The sequence below is a fragment of the Falco punctatus genome (assembly GCF_963210335.1).
Source record: "Falco punctatus genome assembly, chromosome: Z".
Classification (NCBI taxonomy): Eukaryota; Metazoa; Chordata; class Aves; order Falconiformes; family Falconidae; genus Falco; species Falco punctatus.
In genome coordinates, this window is record NC_137586.1 from 61,395,045 (window position 1) to 61,422,225 (window position 27,181).

The 27,181-nt window shown below is 36.1% G+C and overlaps 1 protein-coding gene across 1 annotated transcript in view; it reads left to right on the forward strand.

The window, feature by feature from the left end:
• The window catches only part of WDR36 (WD repeat domain 36), a 31,530-nt gene extending 5,101 nt beyond the window's left edge, over positions 1 to 26,429 (forward strand). The window contains exons 5-23 of the mRNA XM_080371252.1: positions 131 to 263; positions 1,927 to 1,981; positions 2,801 to 2,933; positions 4,477 to 4,652; positions 5,213 to 5,333; positions 7,297 to 7,362; positions 8,333 to 8,416; positions 9,875 to 10,029; positions 11,159 to 11,273; positions 12,550 to 12,712; positions 13,051 to 13,159; positions 13,574 to 13,653; positions 17,407 to 17,514; positions 18,636 to 18,733; positions 20,225 to 20,367; positions 21,018 to 21,134; positions 21,372 to 21,453; positions 23,753 to 23,940; positions 25,624 to 26,429. Coding sequence (XP_080227378.1) covers positions 131 to 263; positions 1,927 to 1,981; positions 2,801 to 2,933; positions 4,477 to 4,652; positions 5,213 to 5,333; positions 7,297 to 7,362; positions 8,333 to 8,416; positions 9,875 to 10,029; positions 11,159 to 11,273; positions 12,550 to 12,712; positions 13,051 to 13,159; positions 13,574 to 13,653; positions 17,407 to 17,514; positions 18,636 to 18,733; positions 20,225 to 20,367; positions 21,018 to 21,134; positions 21,372 to 21,453; positions 23,753 to 23,940; positions 25,624 to 25,773 — 2,276 coding nt within the window. The 3' untranslated portion in view covers positions 25,774 to 26,429. The remainder of the gene's footprint in view (positions 1 to 130; positions 264 to 1,926; positions 1,982 to 2,800; positions 2,934 to 4,476; positions 4,653 to 5,212; positions 5,334 to 7,296; positions 7,363 to 8,332; positions 8,417 to 9,874; positions 10,030 to 11,158; positions 11,274 to 12,549; positions 12,713 to 13,050; positions 13,160 to 13,573; positions 13,654 to 17,406; positions 17,515 to 18,635; positions 18,734 to 20,224; positions 20,368 to 21,017; positions 21,135 to 21,371; positions 21,454 to 23,752; positions 23,941 to 25,623) is intronic.
• The last annotated feature ends 752 nt before the right edge of the window (positions 26,430 to 27,181 follow it).

Genomic DNA, 27,181 nt, shown 5'->3' on the forward strand with positions numbered 1-27,181 from the left:
AATGCAAGAAACACTGGTTATGGGATTTGTACAGAGTAAACATCAGTTCTGCCTTTACATTTGCCAAGGAATAACAAGCCTGCAGATTTGTAGGGATAGGCATGCTAAAATTTTTCTTACTTTTTTGCAGAGGAGTATCTTCAAGTGGATTTTGATAAGGCCACTTTTGCAGTTTCTGCAATTCTGCATCCCAGCACCTATTTGAATAAAATTCTCCTTGGGAGTGAACAAGGGAGCTTGCAACTATGGAATATAAGATCCAAGTAAGATTTTTAATAACTTGGATACACTTCATGTTCCAAGTAGCTTGATAAGCAGTAAATAATACTTTTAAGTAAAGTAGGTTTTGAACATGGAGTCTTTTACTGAAACCTTTGGCACAAGTTTTCTGTTGGTCTGTCTCCAGGAACAAAGAATGCTGCTGCTCCCTGAATGCTGATGACTTTCAAGTTGTGTATTGTCTATTCAACCTGTAAAATGTCAGGAATTGTCCGGGATTTTTTCTTAATTACAGTTTTGTTTGGGTTTTTTTTTTATTTCTTGGAATCACATAGCTTTCCCATGAAAATAATTAAAATAGTAGTAAATGCATGTTCAGGCCTTCTGCCTCCTGTCTTCCAAGCTTAATTTTTTGGTTGTTGTGGTTCCAAGAAGTGCTGGCAGGTAGTGTGGAGGTAATTCCTAGTATTTGATCCTTATACTAAAATAAGAGATGTGTAGACATGTAGTTGTATCTGAGCATGTCCCGGTAGAGCACCATCCGTAATGGCAGTATTTCATGCCTACTGCGATCAGCTCCTTTTCTAACTTGTGAAAGTTACAGCTACAGTAACTTCCCTGCATTTTAATGTACCTGCTGCAAGTAGGTGTTAACTCAGCTTGTGTAGGTCAGTGTTTCATTCTAATAATTGCTGTATACTTTTAGTGATACCACTGCTAGGGTTCTTTTGTTTCATAATCTAATGTATTGGAGATGCTGTATATGCTATGTAAATCAGGAAGTACGAATAACCTAAAAATACAGAAAAGTAAATGTCTCTTCAATGCCTGTCACAGCATCTGAGGCACAGTGCATCCTAGATGACAAAAAGTCTTGCTTAGATGGCTTGGCTTCTCTTATGATTGTGTAAAAACTTATGGGACTGTAACTGCACTTTAAGCAATGTTTCTGGGTTAAGGAATATATTTTTGACTGTTCATAGATAATTTTGTAGATAGGTATGGGCAAAATTAGACAAGTAAATTTGGAAGAACTGAGGGGAAAGTTTGATGGTCTCTGGGAAGAAAAGGAGGGGTGGTAACACATGGCTGCTAGCAGTCATTCAAGAATGGCAACCTATGTCTGTGGTGATGGAATAGTTTTTTAATCATGTCTGTGCTTAAGTACTGTCTTCATAATTTCACCTCAAATAAGTACTGCATGACTGCCTTGTCGATGAACAGTCTTGCTTCACATTTTGGCTGTTACCATTTCTGAAAGAAACAGTATGGGGTGTGTTAGTAATATGTGTTAGTATCTTCATTTAACTTAATAAAGTTACTCTGCAAATGAAAGATTTGTTTTTATTAAAAGTTGGACCAAGACTGAATTTTCTTATTGATGTTAAGAATTGTGAAGAGATTTGTTCAGAGCAGAAACTCAAGGGGAGCAGCTGACATAGAAGGGGTCTTCTCCTTATTTCTGTTATGTAGTTATGTCACCTTTGCAGTACTAATGCATGACACTAACTTTTTCAATAAAAATTAACCATAAGTTGTATTCTTAACCTTACTTGGTATTATCACAGAGGTTTTTTTCCTTCTAACTGATTTGCAGGGACAGAAAGCTGTTGTACTTTTCTGTGCAAGTGCATATAAAGCAGACATTTTGTTGTGGAAAATCCCTAAGGGTAAACTAACTTACGTGTTTTGTGTCTTGTTTTCCAGCAAACTCTTATACTCGTTTCCAGGATGGCATTTAGCAGTCACAACTCTTGAACAAGTTAGTATTTTTAGCATCTTATTTTCTTACATGACTGGTCAAGAATAGCGTGCAAAGTATCATTGTTTAGAATTACAGCAGTAAAGATGACTTGTGTTCTTTCAGGTAATTTTAATAACCCTCTCTTGAGCATATTAGACATTGAAGAGAGGTAGACTTGAAGGCTTAATCTCTGCCCTTCCTCTAGTCCTAGTTCTGTTGCATTTAGTATCTTAGCTGGTTCGTGTTCATTACATCTGCAGTCTTTAATCACTGAATGATGTAATGAATTCACAGAAACAGTCTGTTTGCAGGACGCATGTGTATCGTGTAACTTCTTGTAGTTGTTTGCTAAATTTATTTTGCTTTGGATGTTAATAAAATACAGATTTTGCTGATTCAAGGAAGGATTTTTCTCATTGTATTTGCTGTATTTTTGTAGAGATAAAAATTAAGTAGAACTTACTGGTAGCATTGACAGCTTTGAAAATGTTCTGTAGTGTCCTGGGTAAAACTTGTAAATATGAGGATGTGTGGCAGGTGTATGTCTACCAGGACTACTGAAAACTTGAAGTGGGGTGTTTTTAAAAGAAGTTCCAGCTTCTAGAAACAGAATTGTTTCATCTAGTGGAGACTTAAGTGCAAAATCTTGCATCTCCCATTTTTTGTTTAGATCAGATGTTTAGTTGTGCATTAAGGTACTATAGACAGAAGATCTCATGTGGGAGGCCTTACTTGTTTCTTTACTATTTATTCTAGACTTAGATACATTGGCGTGGTATTAGAAGTGTAGCAAAAATTTTTTCCTTTTTCATTTCAGTTGTTCAATTTTTATTGCAGGCTCCAGCAGTGGATGTTGTTGCAGTCGGTCTTGTATCTGGTCATATAGTTGTTCATAATATTAAATTCAATGAAACTCTGATGAAATTTCAACAAGACTGGGGTCCCATCACAGCAATATCTTTTCGTACAGGTAAGTCTTAGCATTTTTAGTGGAAGGTAGAAAAATATGTTTTGATAAAACATTTCAGAATCAAAATTTGGGCTGAGAGTTTTAGTTCTGAAAGGTTGCAGATAATCTAGAAAAGTAAGGTAAATCATGCATCTTCATAATACTGGCTGTTTTGTAGCATTTTTTTGCATACTGGCTCAGTGCACAGGAAGTGTGAGATACAGTACTCCTTTTTCAATGAAGAGTAAGACAGTTTGTTTACAATGTGCCAAGAGCTAACAGTACACAGTTACCAGAGTTAGTGCAGAATAATCAGTACACTATAAGTTGGTATCTAAAGCTACCTGTCAGCACTGTCTTCCCCCTCTAAAATGAAGTTGGAATGTTTATAGTTGGGTGAGTACTGAATGGATGTTACTGGGAAGCACTGTTTTTATTCATAGCTTTTTTTTTATTTAACAGGCAGTTACTGATTACTAAAGCTAGTTACTTTAATGTTGATCCTGCCTACAGAGCTGCTGATACTGAATCTAATCTCTCATTTGAATAGACAAACTTGCAAATCTTAACAGAATATAGATTGATGCAGACCCTGTTGAGGTAGAATCCTAGTGGAGATGCTTGTGGAAAGACTTGTGAGAAGTGGAAGTAGTGCCTTTTTGTGTCAGCTGTTTAACTGAGAATATTGGTGTGTTAGTTTAAATAACTTCCATTGCCGACTTGAATGTGTGGCTTTTGGACGTTCCATAATAGCTCTCTCTTCCTGTCTTTATAGTTATGAAATTTAGTGTAAATATAACCTGGTTATTTTGAACTCATTTACTTATTTTAGTGTTTGAGTAAAGTGCTTTTCATTTGAGTTAAAATGAACTTGGCAAATTTCCCTATCTGTGAAGCTTTACCCAAAAAGAATACCCTAGGCCTGTCTGATTTAGTTACCTATGATGTGTATAATTCCAAATTGAGAACTGGCTTTTCCTTTTGATGAAGTGGAAAGATTAGTTGCCAATTATCCAGGACATTCAGTGGAGTTTTATCTTAAAATCATAGAGTCATTGACATTAGAAAAGACCTTTGACATCATCAAATTCAACTGACTTACTTTAATGTATGTGGTATGTTTTTAGAAGTTAGTATGATGATCTTAATATCAGACAGGATAGAGCAAATAGAACAAAATCAGAAATCCTGTGAATTGAGGTTTTAGTTATTGCTTATAATCATTGACTAAACAGTGATCAACTTCTGGAATTTATTTTTGCAAGCTGTTGAGCCAAAAACTTAAGAGGATTTATAAAAAGGACTGATAACTTCTAGAGTGGTGATACAGTATCTCTCACATCTTGAAATATAAAGGCTAGTAAGTTTGGGGAAGAATCTGGGGTATAAAGTAACTTCTGAAAATGGTACAGGTACAGTGTGTCTTGTGCTTTCAAGCAAAACGTTTAGCATCAGCTGCTGTATTTAGATATATTTGTTGTTATCTGATATGAGAAAATCCTGATTTTATTATCAGTACACAAAACCTTTTGAACTTTTTTTTGATATTTTTTTTTTTGAGCAGACGGACACCCTGTAATGGCAGCTGGTAGCCCAGTCGGACACATTGCTTTGTGGGATCTAGAAGAGAAAAAACTAACGTGTCAGATGCAAGATGCCCATTCAACAGCAATAGCTGGTATGTCGTTTGTCCCTGGAGAGCCACTCCTTATTACTAATGGTGCTGATAACGCTATACGGGTAAGTTACTACAGCTGCTGCTATCTGCCGTTACGGTGTTTTTTTTTTCTTTTGCAGTCCTCTTAAGTATAAACGTTTAGTTTGGATTGAAATAGCAGTTACCAGGTTACTGAAGTTGCTGGCCCCGAGCTGGTCTGTATTGAGGCAGTTTAAGGGTTTGCTGCTGTGATGTCATTGCTTCATTTACTGCTTCATGGTAGCCTTGAAGGGCAAAGCTTTGGATCCGCTTTTCCAGAACCACAGGTTATATCCTGCTGCCCTATCTTAAATCTTGATCTATTTCTGTAATGTTCTAGGTCATGAGCAGTTGCTGTTCATAAGTGTCCTTTGTGCTGCCTGTCTTCTGATGCCATTCACCTTTGGTGGAGGGGCAGAATGAACAGCAGGAAACTATCAGCTGCTGTGGTGGAAACCCAGAGTTTTAGGTTCAAGGATGAAAGCCAATGTATGAATTTTGCTGCACCAGCTCCCAGCTATACTTGTTCCACTGCCAAGAGGTGTAATTAATGGCAGGGCAGTGTTTACCAGCTTTGTTTTTCTGCTTGCTTTTTGGGAGGTAGGTGTGGATTTTTGATGGACCTGGTGGTACAGGACGTGTACTGAGAAGCCGAATGGGACATAGTGCACCCCCAACAAAAATCAGATACCATGGGCAAAATGGAGAACAAATTCTTAGTGCAGGTATGAATTCTCATTCTTCTCTTTAGTTTAATTTCCTGCTGTAATAAAGAAAACCTGCAGACCAGAGTGCTGTCTTTGTTTTATTAATACAATAGATTATATTTCAGGTGTTAGTATGTGTACTTATGAAACGTAGAAAGTGAAAGCGTCATTCATTACTGTATCAAACTGTTTAATGATTTCCCTAGAAGAATCTATATCCATCGGTAGGCTGATAAGTGGTGGCAAGCAGAAAAGCTTAGGAGATGCTTTTGTCATCCATATTTATGTGTTTGAACAAGTATTGTTTCGTTATCTCCAGCTATTAGCTGGACAAAATGAAAACCTGTTAACAACTAGGGAGATTCTGTTGTGCTTGGGCAGCATAATGCATTTAGTAACTAGAGGAGCCACTCCACTCTTCCCACTAGTTTGAGGAAGCTTTGTGGGTTGCAGTGTCTTCGTAATTTGCTACAGCCTCATTGTGTGTAATACATATATTCCCAAAGTTGCTTGGTAATAGTCTGAAAGTGTAAAAATGCCTAAGTGACGACCCTTCCTTAGAAACTAGCATATTTTAAAATCTATAGACTCCTTAGGAAATGAAGTGGTAGATCAAACTGTTTTGTGGCCCAGAACACTTTGGTAATGGAATAATAGAGCCTTTTCACTTAATGTTTAATTACGCTGAAATAATGGAATTGTTTACATAGGCAATGTTTGAAAACATTACACTACATATCTAATACATGCTAAAACCACCTGCGCTAAAATCTCTTGCAGGTCATTCAACTAGTTACTTGACAGTAAGTCAGCTCACACCAGATGAACCATAGTAACATCAAGAGTTGTCTAACAAATCCTCACATTGCTTTTGCAGTTTACTGCTTTGTTAACTAAGAAACATGGAAGGCACAGAGGCTACCACTGAAGTGAAAGGGTCTCAAGCTTTGAGATATAAAGTATCTGCAGTGTAAGGAGACTGACCTTTTACATTGCTTTCTGAACCAGTGGTAAAACTTTGTGCAACAGAAAGGAGGTAGCAACGCTGTGGGGTGCTGTTCCAGTGCTGCTGGATTCCTTAAAACAGGCACATCCACAAAATAACTTTGGATAATTTCACCAGTGTTGCTGGCTTTCATCCTGCTTAACATTTCTCCCCGTTGCCGGTATATACATCCTGCCTTACTTCTGTATCATAGCAGCATGGAAAGGTTGCTTAAATACCGTAATTGTTCAGTTGTCTTTCAGATTCTTTAATTTCACTTTGACAAATTTTCTGTTTCCTTGGTTGGCATAGTAAAAATTTTTTGTGATTCTTAAAAGTCATCTCAGTGCCTTTAATTTTACATGCATTAATTTTCTGTTAGTTTCAAGTTCCACCTTGTCCACATCTCTGTCACCAAGTGGACTTGTTTCCTAGTTTCAAATTTGTGTCTTCTGTCTCTCTATTAAATGAAATGAGATTTGTATCAGTTCTGTGAACATTGGTCACTGGGTACAGGAGGGAAGTCCCTTTACTGTGCTGGTTTACAGGAAAGATGGACAACTTGGCTTTTACTATTTTTGTTTGGGTTAGCTTACTGGCTAACCTAGGTGTAGTTCTTAACCAACCATAGCATGTGTGTGTTAGACAAAGGATAAAGAAAGGAATATTGTAGTTGGTGAGGGAACAGCTAGATAATCATGGTGGACAATGGAAGGGGACAGGAATTAAACGTAGAGAAGATACCCATAAAAAAGGGGCCATTCTGATCATGTGTAGGGCAAAGTAGTAGGAATAGGACATAGGCCATAGAAAATCGGGCTCTATTAGTTCCACTGCTTATTGTGTATCTGTTTGGTTTTTTTTCTTGGACCAGAATTTTTAGTAAACACTTTTATTATGGTGTTTGAGGTTTCTTAGTACTTGTCTTCTGCTTTTCTTGCTCAGATAACCTGTGGTTATTTTGCCCTTCACTGCTCTCTGCTAATATTTTGTCAGGTCAAGATGGAACATTGCAGTCTTTTTCAACAGTGCATGAAAAGTTCAATAAAAGTTTAGGACGTGGTGAGTATTTCAGTGGCAGTACAAATATTGGTGAAAAAAACCCTGAAAAGTATTTATGTAAGCAGGAGATAAAACGTTAAGTAGGCCTTATTGTCACTTTTTACTGTTGTATGAAAACTATGCACCTCGGTCGTTCTGCAAACTCAGTCCTTCCTGATGTATATAAAGTTTTGTTAGTACATAAGAAAAGTAATTTCTGTAGCCTTGCAGTGTAGGTTATTTCACTGCAGAAAATGTTGGGCATGATTTTTATATTAAAAATGTGTAACACAGCAGTTGACATTTCAGCATGTGTAATTACAACTTTTTACCCCATTTGCTTTCTATGCAATTTACTGAATTACTAGTTAATTCGTATTTCTTGACTTGACTTTTGAATTAAAGTAGAATTTTATTTAAAAGGCACATGTTCCACACAATGCCATGGTTAAAGGGACACTTTCTTGTACAGTTCAGAGAGCCAGGCTCATAAAGACTAAAATAAATATTTTTAAAATATCTTTATCTATATATTGATAAGCATGTTTATAGATAGATTTGAGTAGAAAGATGTAGATGAATTTATTATATATATCCTTTGGTCATGAATTTGAAATTCCTGACTCTTTGATTGTTGAAAGGGCTGAGTGTCAGGTACTGCTTTATATAGTCACATCTGTGTGACCATGGCTGTAGCTGTGATGGGGAGACATCCTGCCTCAGAATATCGGCATAAGATCCCAGAACAAATGGGTTGAGTAGTACCTCTGTGAATGTAATAGGCTAGGGATTTGCTCAGTATCATGTGAATTTTGATAAGAAAAACTATTAATGTTCTTAGCTCTTCAAACCCTAGATAACAGAAATGCTGTGTTAATGTAAGCCACATTTTTCCAAATTTAATAGGAACTTTACATTTAGTAAAACAATCCTTTTAAACCATTATTCTCAGATCTGTCCATGAGATTAAGACACTTTTTTTTTTTTTAAGGTTCAATTAACAAAAAGAAATCAAAAAAGAAAGGTCTTAAGCTTGATACAATGGCACTTCCACCAATTACAGTCTTTGCTTCAGGTAAGTAGTCTTTGAGATACCTTACAGAGCTCATCATGTCTTTGTTTTGTCTTTTAATCCTCAAGACTGTACTGTTTTGAAAACTCATGCTATATCAAGATGAGATGGTTGAGATTATGTGGCCCTTCATGAGCTCTTGAGTGACAGTTTAAAATGACATTTTACTTCGTAAATTTTCCTGTTACTTCAAAAAAGAGCATTTTATTTCAAATGTCTTTGTTTAATTTGCTCTTTGCTTGAAAATCTCCAGCACAGGAGCCAGAATCTTCTGGTGTACATATTATTCCAGACTGGAGAACCAGCAATTGTGACGGGGTGTGTGTGTGTGTGTTAGCTGAGGAATCTTAGTTATTGTTGTGGTTGATTTTTGATTCCTCAGTGCCTTTGAGCCACTTCTCAAAGTCAAATTTCAATTACTCTATTCATTTGTAATTCAGTATGCAAATAGTGTACCTAACTTCTTGAAGCAGAATTGCAGTTATCTTTGCTTCACCAAAACGTGTTTCTTTAAATTAATGACCTCCTCTTAAGGGTAGCTATTCTTTCGTCTTCTGAGAATGGCTGATTGTTTCATATGTTGAAAGGTTTGGATTTACAATTTTGTGTAGTCATTTTGCCTACATATGGTATGTATATTTGCAGACATCAGTGATACAGACAATTTGTACACACTTGCTGCGCATGTTCGTGTGTGTATATATACCTCGATGTACTTCTGAAATTAATATTAGACCTGCCTGATTGATACAAGGTAGTAGAACTACCTGAAATGTGTTTTGGAGACATAAGAAAACATCTACTTAAGTACATTTTAATTAGAATTATTTCTCTTTGCCTATATTGCCTTTGGTGAATTGAACCAGTTTGTATCTGGTTGTTTTACTCTTTTCAAGTTCTAGAAATACCCAATTTCAAGCTCTCAGGGTTTTTTATGTATAAATTCCAAGGAAAAAAGTGAACTTGCTCATTATTTAGATCCTCATGTATAATATTTGACTACAGAGTTTGGATACTGAACTTTTGAGGAATTATTTTCCTGCAAATCAGGAAAGTATTTTGCTATGTGGAGCAGACTGAGCTTTTAAACCCTGTTAATCTCAGGGCTTCTGCTGCTTCAGCTGCAGCAGATGCAGTTAAGAGACTTAGCTGGAAATGTGTACATTGAGCATTTAAACCATTTAAGTTTAAATGTGCTTTTTAAACTGCATAGACTCAAAATATTTAAGACATGAAATATAATACACCAAAAAAATGCTTGTGGTTTTGTTAGCATCTTAGTTACACTAGTATGCACAGTGGCTTATCACATGGTTTTCCTGAGTGGTAGCCTTTTGACTGTCCAACAAGAACACTAAATATGAACTAAAGGTATTTCAAATTACTCTTTCTTATGAAACCAGAAGAGCTTACTTGACTTTAGAATGATTATTTCTAAAAGGAGTATGTGTTACATTGCAGAAGTGGCTCATCAGAGTGACTGGGATAGTATTGTTGCCTGCCATCAAGGGTATATAACCTGTACAACCTGGAACTATCAGAAAACTTCCATGGGAGTTCATAAACTGAGGCCAGAAGAATTTAGCAAACACAAACCTATTGATATATATGCAACAGTAAGTTTTTTTAGGATAATGTTTCTTCAGCATTACATTATATGCTGATTTGATTTCTGTTTGTACAGAAGTGGTTTAGAATGAAAAAGCACTATCCAGACATGTTTTAGTTCCTTCGCAAAGTGCTTGCTGCCAGCTTAGTGTGTCCTACTAGCTGTTTTGTAAAGCATATGGTCTTTAAGAAATGTGCTGAATACGTATTTTTTCCTTAAACATCCAGGTAAAGTGCAGATTTTATTTTCTGATTCAGATAGGTGGTTAATGTTTATCTTTGATCTGTCATCATGACGTAGAGTTAGCTATATGTCTGTGATGATAAACTGGCTCAGTGAATGCACTTTGTTGAAGATACCTTTTTTTTGGTAATACAGAAAAATGTATTTCCAAATTGCAGACAGGGTATTCCCTCTACAATGTTTTCCAACTTGAGCTGGACACAATGAAAGTCAAACACTCATTTAAAGAGATATAAATGATTACTGAGGCTTATGAGCTTGCAAGACAAGAAGTTGCTGTGGCATACTTCATGTGTTAAGCATTCATACTACTACTGTATCTTGTGCTAAATTGTTTTTCTGACCTTATGGTTAGTAGTTAAGTGGTAGACAAGATCAGTTGTAAATACTTTCTTTAACTACTAAATTCTTTGGACTGTTTTTCAAATACATCTAGATCATTGTTTCTTTGTTTCTTGCTATTCTAAACTCCATATGAATTTACCCTGTTTTGGGGTTCCATTGGCAGTATGGGCTTTGAAAGAGACTTGCAGGTGGCATGCTTGAACTTCATCTTTGGGAATGTGTTTGTGGATGTCTTTTATTATATAGTTTAGTCATTTATTGATATTAGATATGACTTCTGATGGATGTCACTAAGTCAGTGTTTCATTATCCCTCATAAGCATGCACTGCCATATTTATTACTTATTTGCTTATTTTAAGTACTTACTTGCTTATTTTAAGAGCTCCTCTGTCTGCTTTTTTGAGATGTAATCTGTTGTTTGTTTGGTGCAGTTTTGCTTTAAGAAGTCTAATTAGAACATGTTAGTATTTTGTATTCCTGATATGTTATATGTCTTCTAATAACTTTGCTAATTAGATAAAAAATTGTATTTTTATTCCCTTGAAAGGCAGTTGACATTACATCATGTGGAAACTTTGCCGTAATTGGGCTGTCAACAGGACAGGTAGACGTGTATAACATGCAGTCTGGCATTCACAGAGGGCGCTGTGGCAAAGAAAAAGGTAAGAATTGCTACACTTCTAAAATACTGACTCTAACAGAACAGCAACAACGTGGTCTTCTGTTATCTAGGAAATTTAACATAACTTCTGAGTTGATTGGGGAATATTCCCAGTTTCTCAGATTACCTACCCTACACTGTCCTATCTTACACTGTAATCACAAGTAATTTGAAACTGCTCTGAAAAGTACAGGATCCCTGCTAGTTTTAACAGCACTGATGTTAGCATATGTTTGGTTTTAATTAACACAAAATTGTCAGTTACCAAAATGGTTAGCACTAAAATGAGATCCTCTGGCCTCAGCTTTTTTTGAGATAATGACATTTTCAGTACTTGGCTTCTTGTTATAGAGTTCTGTCTCTGAGGTAAATGTTCCCATCTGTTTTTTCCTTCCTGCTTAAAAATGAAAGAATACTTTATATGCATGGGAAATTGAAATCCTAAGCCAATCCAGTTCTTTGTATATGCTACTATTTTCAATTACCCAGCTGCAAACTTGGGACTTAACGTAAGTGAGAGTGTTCAGACTTTCCCTTTTAATAGTTGCATACATACATATTTCATGTCACGTAGCCTCGTGTTTGCTGGTTTTTTAAAGTCTGCAAGTTGTAATAGGGCCCTTGTAATCTGAATTTTTTTGTTGTAGAAACAATGAAAGAGTCATGATGAACTCTTACACCTTACTGGGTTTCTAAAAGCCATCTAGCATAGCAAACATGAAGTGGTGTCCTGATAGCATCATTACTTGATAGTGGGATGAATTTTGTAAGTTCAGTTACTGGCCAGTAGCCCTAGTCATAGATTAAGAAATAAAATTGATCCAAAACTAGAGGAGCTATGCCTTATCTTTACAGCACAGTGTAAAGTAGCCTGGGAAAACTCCCAGACTTTGTGCCAGAACTGAATCTGTAAATTTTGTTTGGAGTGGTCAGGCCTCCTGGAGGTATTCTGTGATTCAAAAAGTCCCTCAAATCTCACATTCAAAAAAAGCCCCCCAAACAGAAAGCACAAAAAAAAGCTAGTATTCAACTTCAATTACTCACAACTTTTTTTGTATTCTCAATGCTTATATGAAAGCAATTTGGTTTATGTACTGATAAAGAAACTTTAAATATTTGAGCAGTCTTGTCAGGTGGCTTTAGAACTGTTTGTCTTATGCTTACTGCTCATTTAGTGTAGTTAGGCAAAGACATATGGAATAGTGTTTGGCATTCTTGCTGATTTCTATGCTATGTTTAAATTCTGAAATACAGCTTTGTTTTCCTTTGATTTGTAGCACATGATGGGGCCATTAGGGGCGTAGCAGTGGATGGATTAAACCAACTGATAATCACAGCTGGTAGTGAAGGATTAATTAAATTTTGGAAATTCAAAACTAAAAATCTAGTTTATTCCATTGACCTTTCTTCTCCAAGTGGAATTCTGCTTCACAGAGACAGGTAAGGAACTGAAGCTATTTCATGTCCGTATTGTTCTGTATGTACTAAGTCTAGGATGGCAACCAAATATTCTAATAAAGTTTACATTTCTGATGCTTTGAAAACAGCTGACTTCTAGTTGACCAAAAAAAAAAAAACCAACCTACAAGATATTTTATTAGACTGAAAGAATGTAGTACTGTTTATCTGAGATTCGTAGAATTATTTATGTTGGAAAAGACCTTTAAGGTTATCAAGCCTCTTCTCAGTATAAAAGATTTTGTGACCAATGTTAGGTTGTTGGGTTTACTTCTTGTCTCTGAGTATTCACTGTCATATGTGCTAATGATTCTTGGCAGTGGTATTCTGGGAATTGCCTGTGATGACTTCAGTATTAGTGTTTTGGATATAGAAACCAGGAAGATTGTCAGAACATTCTCAGGACACCATGGACGGATTAATGACATGGTAATTGTTAACTCTTTTTTTTTGTAACAGGTGACATATACAAATACCTAATTAATTTTAAAGACAGTGGATTTCTCTGTTTTTAGCTTCTGTTCTAATTCTAAGTGCTAGAAAGTAAGCATTTATTTGATTTCTTCAGTTTTATGCTCAGTGTTTTATCATAAATGTAAAAACAAGGACCAAAGTGCTTTTACTAACAGCCAAGTGTATCCTGTGTCCTATATTTAAACCTGTTCTGAAATAGCTTCCATTTTTGTCCTTTCCTCACTTTCAGTAAGGTGGTATCGGTTTTATTTTATGGCCAGACCATTTCATCCTGGTGTTGAGCAGTCTAACCTTGAACTGTGTGAAACAGGACCTCCTGTAGGGACTGACTTGTCAGTTGTGCCATTTAAATTGACTGTTTTATTTCAGACTTTCAGCCCTGATGGTCGTTGGCTAATAACTTCATCAATGGACTGTACTATTAAGACTTGGGACCTTCCCTCTGGATGGTGAGTCAGTTTAAAAACATACAGCAGAAATTTATTAATAATAATAAAAATAATTTTGGTCTGTAAGGGGCAGAAAGCCTTCTGGCTTGATTGTATGTCACCAGCTTGTACTGTGTGATATTCAAAGTTGTACATGGTGTAAGACTCATACTTTAGTTGTGTGCGATGCTAGCAATATGTGCCTTTTTCTGGGCATACAGAATAACAATGTGTTGAAGATCTAATGATGAAACCTGGAGTTTCCATGTAGTGTGAATGGTTGTGAATTTGTTCTTTGTCTGGAAGCAGCACTATAATCTAAATGGAAAGAGACTGTTTAAGAGGATTTGCTTTGTGAGGTGCTGAATTATTCATTGAATGGTTTGAGTGACCTTCAGAGATCTAGTCCAGTCCCCTTGCCATTGACAGGGACATCTTTCACTAGACCAGGTTGCCTAAAACCCTGTCCAACCTGACCTTGAACACTTCTAGTGATGGGCCATCCATAACTTCTCTTGCTCTTGGGAACATGTTCCAGTGTCTCACCACCCTCATCATAAAAAATTTCTTCCTTATATCCAGTCTAGACCTACCCTCTTTCAATTTAAAAACATTACCACTTGTCCTGTTGCTGCAGTCCCTGTTAAGTTTATCTCGGTCTTTCTTATACTCCCCCTTTAAATATTGAAAGGCCACAAGAAGGTCTTCCTGGAGCATTCTGTTCTCCAGGGTGAGCAACCCCAACTCTGTCAGCCTGTGTTGATAGCAAATCTGTTCCAGTCCTCAGAGCAGGTCCAGGAAAATTATCAGACTTCTTGTCTGTCTTGTGGTGGGGGCCTCGGAGCTGGATGCAGTACTCCAGCTGGTTTTGTAAATAGAAGCCTGTTCTCATTTAACGTTCGTTTTAGCAACACAGTAAGGCTTTACTTCAGTTACATTTTTCATTTGTGCATGCTCACAACTGCCAAAAATACTTCTTTATGATCCATTGTGAGTAGTCTCTCAGAATGAATTTTGGCCAAGAAGTACACAAGTACACACAAGGAGTTCAGGAGCCCAGAACTGAACTAACTGAGTTCTGCCAGTACATTCTTTTAGCAGCACATCAGATTGATTTTTGGTAATTTAAATAAGTGCTACACAGTGTGCAGCTCTGGTCATATGTAAGACTGAATGGTTTCATTTGGATTGATTACTTTTGTTGATGTGGTTTGGTAAATACATTTTTATACTGTAAAAATTTCATTTTACTATGAAAATTGTGTTGAATCTCAACAAGCAATTGACCTATCCCTATGATACCAGTCCAGAATAGGACAGGATGGACAGTAACTGTCTTCTTTCTGGTATAAATGGGAGGGAAATTAAGATTATGTTTGGATTTCCTCTTTCTAACACTCTTTCCCTCCCAAAATTATATGATCATGGCATTAATTATAAAACTTCAGAAATGTTACTTGTATTTTCCAGTTCTTTAATAACAACACTTTTCAGTAAGAGTTTTTTCAGAAGTAATCTAACAGTATTTCTTGTTTGCATGTAAATATTTTGTCTCTAAGTGACTGCTAGAAATTCTGATCAAGCTGAAATCTAGGCAGATACATGACAAACCCTGGTTTTGAAAGTAATTAGGTTAAATTGTTCTTTGAGAATTTAAATGAAAGTTTTTCCCATAACTATAGGCAGAGGAGTGTATTGAAAATGAGTAACAGCTTTTAAAAAAAAATCAGATGCTTGATTTACATCTGCTGTGGTATATTTGCTCATAAATAGAAGAACTAAATTACAAATTGTGGATTCTAAAGACTCAGCTTGTATATTGTCCTTATAAAAAGATGCAAAACAAGGTTTTAGATGACTAAGTCCTATGTTACAAAAAATACCAATTGACTTTAATAATGTCATACCATTTAGTTACTGAACATCTGTTTTTACTTGGAAATGCCACTTACGTGTCCTTACATAATGGAAGTATTCCTAGAGCATGTTTTCTTATGTAAGGCTTTTTGAGAATTGGGGAAAAAAATAACTGATTTGTGTAGAGAAAGCTACAAACAGGAACCTTGGTATTATGCAATCTTTTTTCTGCAGCGCAGCTTGCATAGACAATTTAAGGAATCAAGGGTGCAAGCTCACTGTGTGTAACTTGGGTGGAGTACTTGAGACAGAATGGTGTGAGAAACACATTGATATTGTGAGCTCAGCAATTTCATAGTTTCTGTTGCCTCACTTCTGCAGTTAGGCAAGAAATGTAATGGTGAGTGCCTTTAGCACCCAGGCAGGATTCGTTGAGCAATTACTGTATATTCTGTGTAAAAATTACAAGCATGTCTCTCATTGTCCTATAGTGGATTGACACCACCCCCACCCCCTGCCCCCACCACTAGCCTGTAATTTTAATTGTGATTTACGTTTATTAAATAGAAAATTTTAATGTTAACTGTGGTTTGCAGTTGTTCCTTATGGTTGCTTTACTGAACAATATTTCTCAGTTCCTGGTAAAGGATGCGGTAAAAGGATGGAATTGAAACTAAACCCAGTATTTATAGTATATTTTCTAGCCATTGTGCACTGTGTGCAAAATATATCAGGGTGACTGAAACATGTTCTGGCATTTATGGGTTTAGTGTTTGTGTATTTTATGTTGAAAGCGATGAATGATGTGGCTCTTACTGAATTATTTTTTACTTGTAACATGCGTCCAACAGCATGCAGAAGGAATAAAACATTTCATTCAGGGGAGAAAAGTGGCTTTTATTTTTAACATGGTTTGTCAAACTATCACAGGATTGCTCAGTATCTAAGAAAGTACATGCCTACAAGATTTTACATTTTAAACTGTTTTGTTACTTCAGTACTTTTTTGATGGGTAGTGAACAGAATGGCGCTCTAGAATTAGCTTCTTTCATCACTTGTCACTTTGCTTTTGGTCTGTAAACAATAGCAAAGTATTCAAGCACTCCATTTATTCTTTTTGTTCCTCTCAATGAACTAGTTGTCAAACTCAGCTGCTTCTTAGAATTTGAAGTAACTTAAATTTATGTCTCAAAAAGCGACAAGCAGAACCTGGGCTTGAGTGTAAGTCTACTAGGATGGTGTGCATCATCCAGTACTCGGAAGTTGCTTATTGTTGAAGTAGTCGCCTGCTACTGAATATTTTAACTTTATGGGATAGGTTTTTTTAGTTCTCTGCAATAGTGAAATGAATGATCAAGGAGTGGTATATCAGACTGAAGGTACAGTAATGTCAAAATAAACTGGTGCAGATAATAAAATTTTCAGTGTACTGTTCATTCTTTGCTGTAGGAGTATTATATCCTAGTGTTAGCCAGGTGTATATGAAGTATTTTGAGAGGGGGAATTGACAATTAATAGCAGAGCATTAAAAGATGAGGTCAGAGCACCATGGGGCTCATTGGAAGTATGAAATTTATGGCCGCTAAAAAGGTTAATGTTAGGCATAAGGAGTTGTGTGTGGACAGATGGTTCATCGTATTTTCCACAGAATGTGGATGTCCGTGGATGTCTAGGGAGGTAACATAAATGTACAAGCTCTAGCTAATTTTAGAGAATTTTGTAGAAGTGAGTGGTTTGTTACACAGTGTTTGGTTTTCATCTGCCAAGTTTGTATGTCATATTTGAATACTTCTAATACACTAGTTTGTATATATACTTCCAGTGTCCGGCTTGCATTCAGTTGTATTTGTGCTGTAATTCAGATATACATAGAGAATTCATGTTACTGAGAATTTCTGTTGTGTTTTCTCTCTTTAGCCTCGTAGACTGTTTTTTGGTAGACTCCGCAGCTGTAAGCCTTACTATGTCTCCTACAGGAGACTTTCTAGCTTCAGCACATGTGGATGATCTTGGAATTTATTTGTGGTGAGTACATAATTTATCTATTTCTACACAGATTTTCAGATGGGGGAAAATCACCTTTATCACAAATAGAAAATTTTTCTGTGAAGTATCATCTGCAGGGTTTTGTCTTCTCTGGTTCTAATTAAGACACATGTTATGTATTACTGTGATTCATAAATCTTGGAATCTCTTGCAGTTAAGATATTTATTCTGACAATTAAATTATCTCTTCTCTAAATGTTTCTTTCTTACTTTAAAGAATACCTTTTATGGCATCACTAAAGCTTTTCTTGGACTCTACTATTTTTTTTAACCTCTTTTGAAATGTCAGTGCTCATATTGTGTTACTTGCTGAAGGGCTTTTCTTCTTGTCCTGGTATACAGTGTTGTCTGAGACTTCTGAGTAGAATTTGGAAGCTGTAATTATTTCTGTTTATTAATGTGTCATCAGCACAGATGTAAAATGTGCTTTAGTTCAATTTCTTCCTGATACGGTTTTAAAGCAAATGACTGGTTAAGTCTAGCACTGAAGTAACACACCTCTTAAGTGATTCCTTCTCCCCACCCCCACCCCTTGATAGATAGATCCTTCAGGTTAATTTGTTGCTTGTAGTTTTGCCTGAGTTCAATGCTTAAGTGAAAGTGTTTCATCGTGAATAATAACAGATGTATTTCCGTAGCCCTGTTTTATATTGACAGAAAAAAATCATTTGCCAGAATGACTTGTGTGCATGTTCCAAACCTCAAGAAAATTTGCCAAGAGTACCAATCTAAAATTCTGTGAAAGCAGAATGATTCATTTATATTTGCATAGTGCATTGTATGTATCAAGTACAAAGCAAGCTTTTTAAATAGGCAGTTTTGCAATTTCAGGTAAATACAGTAACTGGCAATGATTGAAGTAGTCTTAGTTCATGCCATGTGTATTACAGTTTTTTGACAATAATACTTCAGCATTATATTTCAGGTTTTCAGATGATGTATATTGCTACATTTCATATCTTGTTTATCTGGTAGATGAGGAAAACTAATGTTGAATGGAACCTTTGGTGAATTGCCACAGACTGCAGTAAAAATTATGTCTAAAGTACTTGTTCTAATTCACCTGAAATTTTTTTTAAAATGTCTACCTTATTTTTCAGGTCAAACCGTTCTCTGTATTCACTTGTCTCTTTACGGCCTCTTCCGGCAGATTATGAGCCTTCTGTGGTGACATGTCCTAGCACCTGCCCTGTGCAAGGTAATCTTCAGATGAAAGAGTATTTAATTTTCAGTTTGGTGTTATGTTTCAAATTGAAGATTATTTGCTTCCTTAGTGAAAACTCATTGTGTCTTAGCATTCTTTCTCTAAACTGTTTCTATTGCTTCTACTATTTTTGGTATACATAGTCATACATATGCCAGCATTATCTGCTAAAATCTAGTCACGTTTCTGTATTCAGAGATAAAGAATTACATTGTGATGACCTCCACATCTTCAAGGAGATTTGTAGGTAATAAAAACATCTGTGCTATCTGTTGGCTTTCTTTAACTACAGAATCTCCTGTTTGAAAGCAATGTTACTGTTTGGTGGTGGGAAGGAGATTGATTGTTCTTCATTTTACTTCCCTCCAACATTTTTGTCTGCCTGTATGCCATGGTAGTTTTCCTGCTCTATACTGTGTTGGCAAGAGAATTGGCTGACCTGCCATGTACCTGCACTAGATTCTCAGTGCTTTCACTAAGGCACTAGTGAAAGGCCTAAATTACATTTATTTTTTTTTATATACATTTAATAGAAATGGTTGTGCTTCTGAAGGCCTCTAGATGGGGATCTTGTCTGTCCATGTTTCACAGTGCCTACATTTAGATGTCTCTCTGGAGGAGAAACACACCTAGCTATTGACCAGACAAAACAGCGTTGGAACATACTTGATGATGACTGCTTTATTAAGCACATACTTATTTTAGATACCTAAGTTAGGGAGACAGGGTTTCACCCCACAGCTTTTTATGTTTTAATTTTACAAACTGATTCTGGCTGAATGCTTTAAGTAGCTTTCTGTCTTCAGCAAATAAAATTCCTGTTTAGATGCTCAGATCTTTTAATGGTTTACATTTCTTTGTTGTTTTAGGCTTTTGTATCACATTCATAGTTTTAGCCATGTAATATTTTGCAAAAAGGAAGGGAAAGTAGATGTGTTTGGTGAAGACCACATAAGTAGTTTAGAGAAAACGTAGCAACAAACTGCATATCTTTTTTTGTGGGGTGTTGTGCTTAAATGTTGAGATTGTCTTCATTTTTATGTGCCATTTCAGTCATACCTGTGAACACATGGTGAACATTGTGTGTATTTAAATGCAAAGATCTTACAGTTTTGTAACTTAGAACTGAAGTACCTATGTCTTTATTTTAAAACAGTGAACAAAATTTTAAATGTAATCCATTGTTTTCTTTATGCAGGAATTCCATAAATTGCTTTTATAACATTTCAGCCAAAGCACCTAAATCCTGTTAGTCTTCAAAATCTTGTTTATCCAGTGCTGCATTTTAGCTATGATTGTTCACAATTTAATGTTTCATATGGGTTAAAAAAGATTTTCTGTAGCCTTTCAGCTGTATATTGTGCTAGCACCCATATATATATAGCTGTTACGTGTGTGTGTGTTTCAAAAACTGGAAAGGAAGTAATCATCATGTTTTGATAATGTGGACTATATATGCTCATAAAACATATCTGTTCTTGAAAGCTATAGATGTGGCAGGTGATGAAGAAACATGTGATGAAATGATAGAATATGTCTCACCTGAGCAGTTGGGAGAGCAGTTGGTGACCCTTTCCTCATTACCAGAATCAAGGTGGAAAAATCTCCTCAGTCTTGATGTTATCAAGGTAATGATATTATGCACACCATTGCTTATTTACTGTAGTATTTTAATGGTATTTTTGAAGGAGGTAAAATAAGGGCTATTTCTCCTGTAATGTAAAGCACATCGCTGTCTTAACCTTTCTCTTGGATGTTCAAGAAATCTCGAAGAAACTGTTTTATAACTTTTGCTGTTGCTGTTTCTGCAACATGCAAAATAGCTGTCTGAAGACAGGTATTTCCATGTCAATGCAGCTAGTAAGTGCCTGTAAAGCTGTTCTGGGTTATGTCTCCAAATTGCTGTGTAGCCTTCCCATAACTAGAAAAAGAGGGAATGGGCAAAAAATAGTTGTATACAGCCAGATATGTTTCTTCTTGTTCTTTGAGCTGCATTTACCTGATGACAACATTTGATCGCACTTTTCAGGTATTTCTCAAAATTTTGCAGTAGAAGACGATATGGTTTTTTTCACAGTTTTGGGGATTTTGGAGAGGGGCTGTTTTTCTTCTAAATTGTTGCTACATATTTAGTGGTAAAACATTATATGTATATATTTATTTTTCAGTTACTCCTTACAGTGTTCATAGTATTTTAAAAATTAAACTCTTAACAAAAAATTGCCACATTCTTCTTCTTATGATGATGATATCTTTAATTCAAATATCTAATTAACAGAAAAAAAATAAACCAAGAGAGCCACCAAAAGTTCCCAAGTCGGCCCCTTTCTTCATCCCAACAGTTCCTGGTCTGACACCTCGATACATTGCTCCAGAGGAAGAAAATGATGCACAGGTAAAACCAGGAAATAGATACAATAGTGTTTATCTACTGTATTTTAAAAGAAAATCTTAAGTGTTTTTTAGTGCTGAGTGAAATCTTGTTAAAGTCTTTGAAGTACTAGTTTTTATGCACTTACATTAATGCTTGCTTTCTTAAAGTCTTTTATTCTGTCAGGAGGGAAGGACTCAATTGAGATGTAAAAATATGTTTGCATATTCATGTACACTCTCTTATACTTTCATGGTCTAGTCGAAGGTAGTAAACCTTGGAGTACTGGCACAGAAATCTGACTTCTACGTACATCTTGAAGAAGCCCTGAGCAGTAATGAATGTAAGTTAACAAGACATTTCACTGAAAATGTAGTTGCTAATAGTATTTTGATAAACATTTGATTTCTAATGCCAGAATTGTAATGTATGCAAGGAGAAAAATATGCATAGTACAGTACCAGAGGCAAAGAGAATGACCCGTTATGTATAAAGCTGACCAATATATAGAGTGTCAGTCTAGATCGAAGATCCACTGGTACTGCAGCTTGCCTGCAGCATGGAGCCCAGTTCTGGCTAAAACCCATATGCAGAAAGAAAGTAACATTCCTGAGATGGTTAAATTTTTTTGGACATTGTGATGATCTCACCCAGAGAAGGTGCTGTGTATATTATTTGTAGGCTAAGTAAGGAAGGGAATGATCTGGTAAGGAATAGTCTGGTGATATCACTGAAACATGAAAAACATAATTTGCCTAGCAAGTTCTGTTTTCAAGGGCTGCTTCCGTAAACATTCAGCAAAATTAAGAGCTTCAATTTATTGCTTTCTAATTTAAAACCTAAGAAGAAAGAATTTATATAAAAATAAGCTTTTGGATTTCTTTTAACATTCAGTACATTTTGAAGTTCAGTCACTTAAGTTACCTGTGAAATGCTCCTGCTGTTTTCACTGTTTAACTTTTGCTGCTACAGAATCATTGAAATTCAGATTTTTTTTAAATCGGTGCTAATATATCTTGGCTTGGAACTGTAAATGGACAGTCACTGGTAGCTTGTCCACAAGCTAGTTCTGCTGGGAATTTTTCCACCCCTTCTTAAACTCTTGAGGTGACCAGCTTACTTAGCTTCACTTAGAACATTTTGTGTGCAGAACTTCATTATCTATTGCAAAGTGTGGATTTATGCTGTATTTTTAGTATTTCAATTGATAATATTCCATTAAGCTGCTTCAGAGCTGCTCACAGAAGAGTGAAACATCAGGTGAATATTTAAAAACCTAACCAAGCACCACCTAGAGGCTGGCTGTACCAGGGAGCAAGTACGCTTCATGATGCATTGCAGTAGTGGTCCCATGGGCCTGCCTCAGGCCACCTCTGCTGTAAGGCAGGTGCGCTCCAGGGTCTGCTGTAATCCCAATCCAGGGAGCGTGTTGATCCTGACTCGGGAAGCTGCTGGTGTGTAACATGGCTCTGTGCTTGCTAGTTTACAAGCATCTCTTTTTAGAGGTGACTAGGCTATTCAAATAAATAGTGTTATACCAGAAGCCATCCTGTCTTACCATTGGGGTGGAGACAGGGTTTCATACTTCAGATCAGAACTGTGGAACATAGGTCGAGCTGGGCACTTTTAATGTATAGTATGTGTGACAATTTCATTGTATGTTCCATGCTTGTTTTTTAAACGTCACAGCATAAAAATGAGTTAATGTGTCTGTTTAGCACTGCTAATATCACAGTTACATTTAAAACTAGCTAATGATCTTCATAGGAATCAAATACAGCAGGAAACAGATTTATACCACCCAAGGAATATTAGGCAATGTCTGATACCATTAGTTACCATGATATGAGAATTTAAGAAGTTGCTCAGCAACTTCATAGCAAAATAAATACTAATTAGAAGACAACTGTGTTTGCAACAATATGTATTTTTACTTCTGCATTTTTAAAGCAAATGTATGGAATTCTCAAATATTAGGTAGGATTGTAGAAATCCCTAGGAAGAAAATTTATGAAGAGGGGCTAATAGTTTGTAAATTGTATATATTTTTACCAGGGAAAAGATTTCCCCTGCCCTATCAGCCCTCAGGTCCCATGAAAAGCAGGAGGAATTCACTTAATAAAAGTGATAATTACCTTAGATGCACCAGATGATCCTCAGTTTAGCCTAATGTCTTACAGTAAGAGTAAACACTGTAAAGATTCCTAGTAAAAATAGTAACCTGTCTCTTCTAGGATCTACTTGCAGTGACAGCTTTAAGTCCCAAGTATATAAATTCTTTTTGCCAAGAGATATAAAAATAATTTTATGTGGTTAATAAGAACTTCTGTTGAGCTTAAAAGACAGAGATGGGGGGGAGGGAAGAGATAAAAATAAAAAGATGTTATTTGTCTCTTCCAAGGTGAACTTACAAAGAAAATGCAACTGTATTATTAGATACGTACTTCTCTGTAGGTATGTGATAGGACAGTAAATTAAAGGTAAGATGGCATTTTATGGCAAACAAGTAAGGAAACAGTAGAAACTTGAAACATATAGTCACTGCTTAAGAATTTTAGAATAAATGTGTCTGCATGAAGAACTTGTAAGGTTTCTTTTCTGCAAGTGTTACTGATAAGGTATCCCTCAATGCTTTAACACAGATACAGCTCCACTTAACTTACTGAAAAGCTTGGGACCATCAAATATTGAGATAGAGCTAAGGGGTTTGGCCCCTGAAGGTGGTGGCTCAGTGGAGGTGATGCTAAGCTTTTTGAAAATGGTTGGGATGATGCTGAACAAGAAGTACAACTTTGAACTTGCTCAGGCATACCTTGCACTATTTTTAAAGGTAACTATTTTCTTCTATGATTTTATGTTAGTCTTGTTTAAAATTATGGTTGTCCAGTAAAAGGATGTAAATTGTCTCATCAAAAGAATTATCTTAAGTGATATTTTTTTTTTGTTGTTGGGGGTGATTTTAAAATGACTGAGTGTATTGGATAATTTGATAACTCATCTGGTCACAGTCAGAAAAGCTTGCAAAAAACAGGTAATGGTGAAGAGGACCGTGCCAGACAACTTTTATTCTAGTATTTGTAACTTAGAATTGTTTTTATTTTTTGTAATATATCCAATTTCTTAATGGTTGTTAATTGCTAAGCTAAGATATGCTATGTCTTAAGTAAGAAAAGAATTCAGTGCACAGTATGTGGTAAACAGGCATTTTGTTGAACTTCCCACTAGACATTGCAAGCCTGACTTACTTTCAGTGTCAGTGGGCTGCCTTTCTTCTGTTACCTGTTAAGCATTACGGAGCTAATGAAATTATTCCCAGGTGTGTGTAAGTTAGAAAGTTATTGTGATAAAATATAGTAGCAGTTACTCTTAGACAGAAAGTGGTTCTGCAGAAGGTTGAAACCCTTCTGCTGTACAAATGCTTACCTTGTCAAAGTACTTTGATTTATGAAGCTGTTTAAGCAATTAATTACAGTTTACTAGGAAACATTGTTATAAACCTTCAGACAGATGTAATACTGTCTATTTAACCGACTATGTCTTAATAGCCATAGTGCAGAGGTTGGTTTTAAAGATAGTGTAATGCTGGACAGATATGCTCTTTTCCTTTTGTTGGGGTTAAATAGAATTTGCGGGGTGGCTTCCACAAGAGTAAGTAGTGCAGACAGATTGATCTGTAGAGTGAAGCACTTGGGGTTGAGGTCTTTATATTCACCAGTGACTTTTTTGCATGTCTATTTCTTACTGGTCTGGTCCCGTGGACTGGATATGATTAATAGTTGCAATATTAGATGCTAGAATTCATTTGGTTTCGTACAAAAGAGATATAGCTCTTGCAGTATAGACTAGGGACAGCTAGGTGATTTGCCTCAGAAATGTACTCTCGGTCTGTACTAGAGTAGAATAATATAAACTCACCCTGTGACACATGAACACCAATAACTTTTGTTGTAGGTTCCAAGTAAAACAGCTCTGAGCTTAGTAAGACTCCTAGATTTAAATTGTAGCCAGGAAAATAACTATTTAATCAATAAGAGTGATAATAATGTATTGCCTCTACAAAATTGAGAGGTTGGGATTTTTTATGCTTTGCCAAGGTTACGGTTTATTACACAAGGATGATGGCTCTCCATGTATTAGTATAGAGTGTGCTGGCATCGTTCTTCCTTCTTTATGCAACACAGACAGTTAAAATGATAATCCTTTGTTTAGCCTTTCTAGTCTAAAGAAGAATTTGTGATGTCGGTTGAAAAGAGGAGAAGGTTACTGACTAGAAATACAGCGGCAGTGACAGAAGAAGATCTAGTAAAGCAAGCAAGCACCTAGTACATATGTGGGGGTAAAAAGACTTGTAAAAGGGAGTCAGCATTAAATGGAGGGAATAAATTGAGGGAAAAGAGTCCTTCCCTTGGTTGAGACATTCCTGAGAGCAAAGTATGGAACTGAATGAGAAAACTGATCTTTCAGTATTTTTATTGTCTGTATTTGTTCACTAACTGCTGGTTTTCATTTTCAGTTACATCTTAAGATTCTCTCATCCGAGCCAAACCTACTGGAAGAAGTATCCAGATTGTCAATGCAACTTGAGGAAATTTGGATTCATTTGCAGACTCTCTTCAATCAGAGTCTCTGTGTGTTAACTTATATGAAAAGTGCTTTGCTATAAAATACTTAAGGATTTTGTCTGCATAAAATTCCCCTCAGAATAATAGTACAATTTATTTCTCAAAATACTAGATTCCAAGAATTATACTGGGATTTTGACGCTGTTTTTATACATCTGTATATGGCAAATTATTTTAGAGCATACATAACCGAGTATTTTTATTTACTTCAGTTGGAGCAATTATACGTGCAGCTTAGATATTAATGTTGTGTTAGTGTTTGCTGACAATGAACAACAGCTGGACAGCTGTAGGTAACATAGCTAGTTACCTTATGCTTTCATGACCAAAAATATAAATCAGAATGAAGAAACCAGACAGTGTGTGTGGGGGGGGAAGTCCGAATGTAATTTCTATGCAGGAAACCAAAACCTATATTATGCTTAATAAAAAACACTGTTGATGCAAAAATAAAACAAGTCTGATTTATTTAAAATGTATTAACATTAGTTTAAAACAAATGAATATAAAAATGGCATTCCTCTGTAATCAGTGCTTTTCCTGTAAAGATAAAAATCAGTTTTCTTTTTACTTTGACAAGCTGTGTCCACTATTTTGCCTGAGATAGCTAATTCTGAAAGCAAAGATTGCTAGCTGCACTACAAATAATGGAACTAGGGAAAAAAACTCAACTAAACCAGAGAAACCCCACCAATTCTTTACAACCAGGTTTCTTGCTCTAATTTTGGAGGCTCAATTTCTTAGAAAAATTAGGATTCTTTTCTGAAGGAGATAAAAGATTACCAGAATAAAAGCTTTGAATTGTGAGAAAGTTTAATTGCATCAGGTGGAGTTTTTATGAATCTATGTTTAGGTTTCAGATAACAAAAGTTTGGGCAGAGGCTGGGATTTCATAAATGGGATTGTCTGAAACTGCTGTTTGAGAGTACTGCCTCACAGCATAAGAATCTCCTGAACAAGGCCTTTGCTGTATTTTGCATGCTCCAGCTGCAGACACATACTAACAGAGTAACTAATACAAATGTATGCAGTTTTGATGAGAAAATTTGAAAGATGGGTTCATTGCATTTAGCATAAGACTGAAATGAATAGTGTAGTTCTGTTGTTCTATAGATGTAAATTTATTTTTTTTTAATGCCATCACATTATGGAACTCTTCAGTCGTGTATCCTGGAAGAAATTATCTGCAAACATAGAATGGTTTGGATTGGAACCTTAAAGATCATCTATTTCCAGCCCCGCTGCCATGGGCAGGGACACCTTCCACCAAACCAGGTTGCTCAAAGCCCCATCCAGCCTGGCCTTGAACACTTCCAGGGGTGGGGCATCCACAGCTGCTCTGGGTGATACGTTCCATTCCAGTGCCTGTTCACCCTCACACTAAAAATTCTCTTCCTGGTATCTAATCTAAATCTACCCTTTTTCAGTTTAATGCTGTTACCCCTTGTT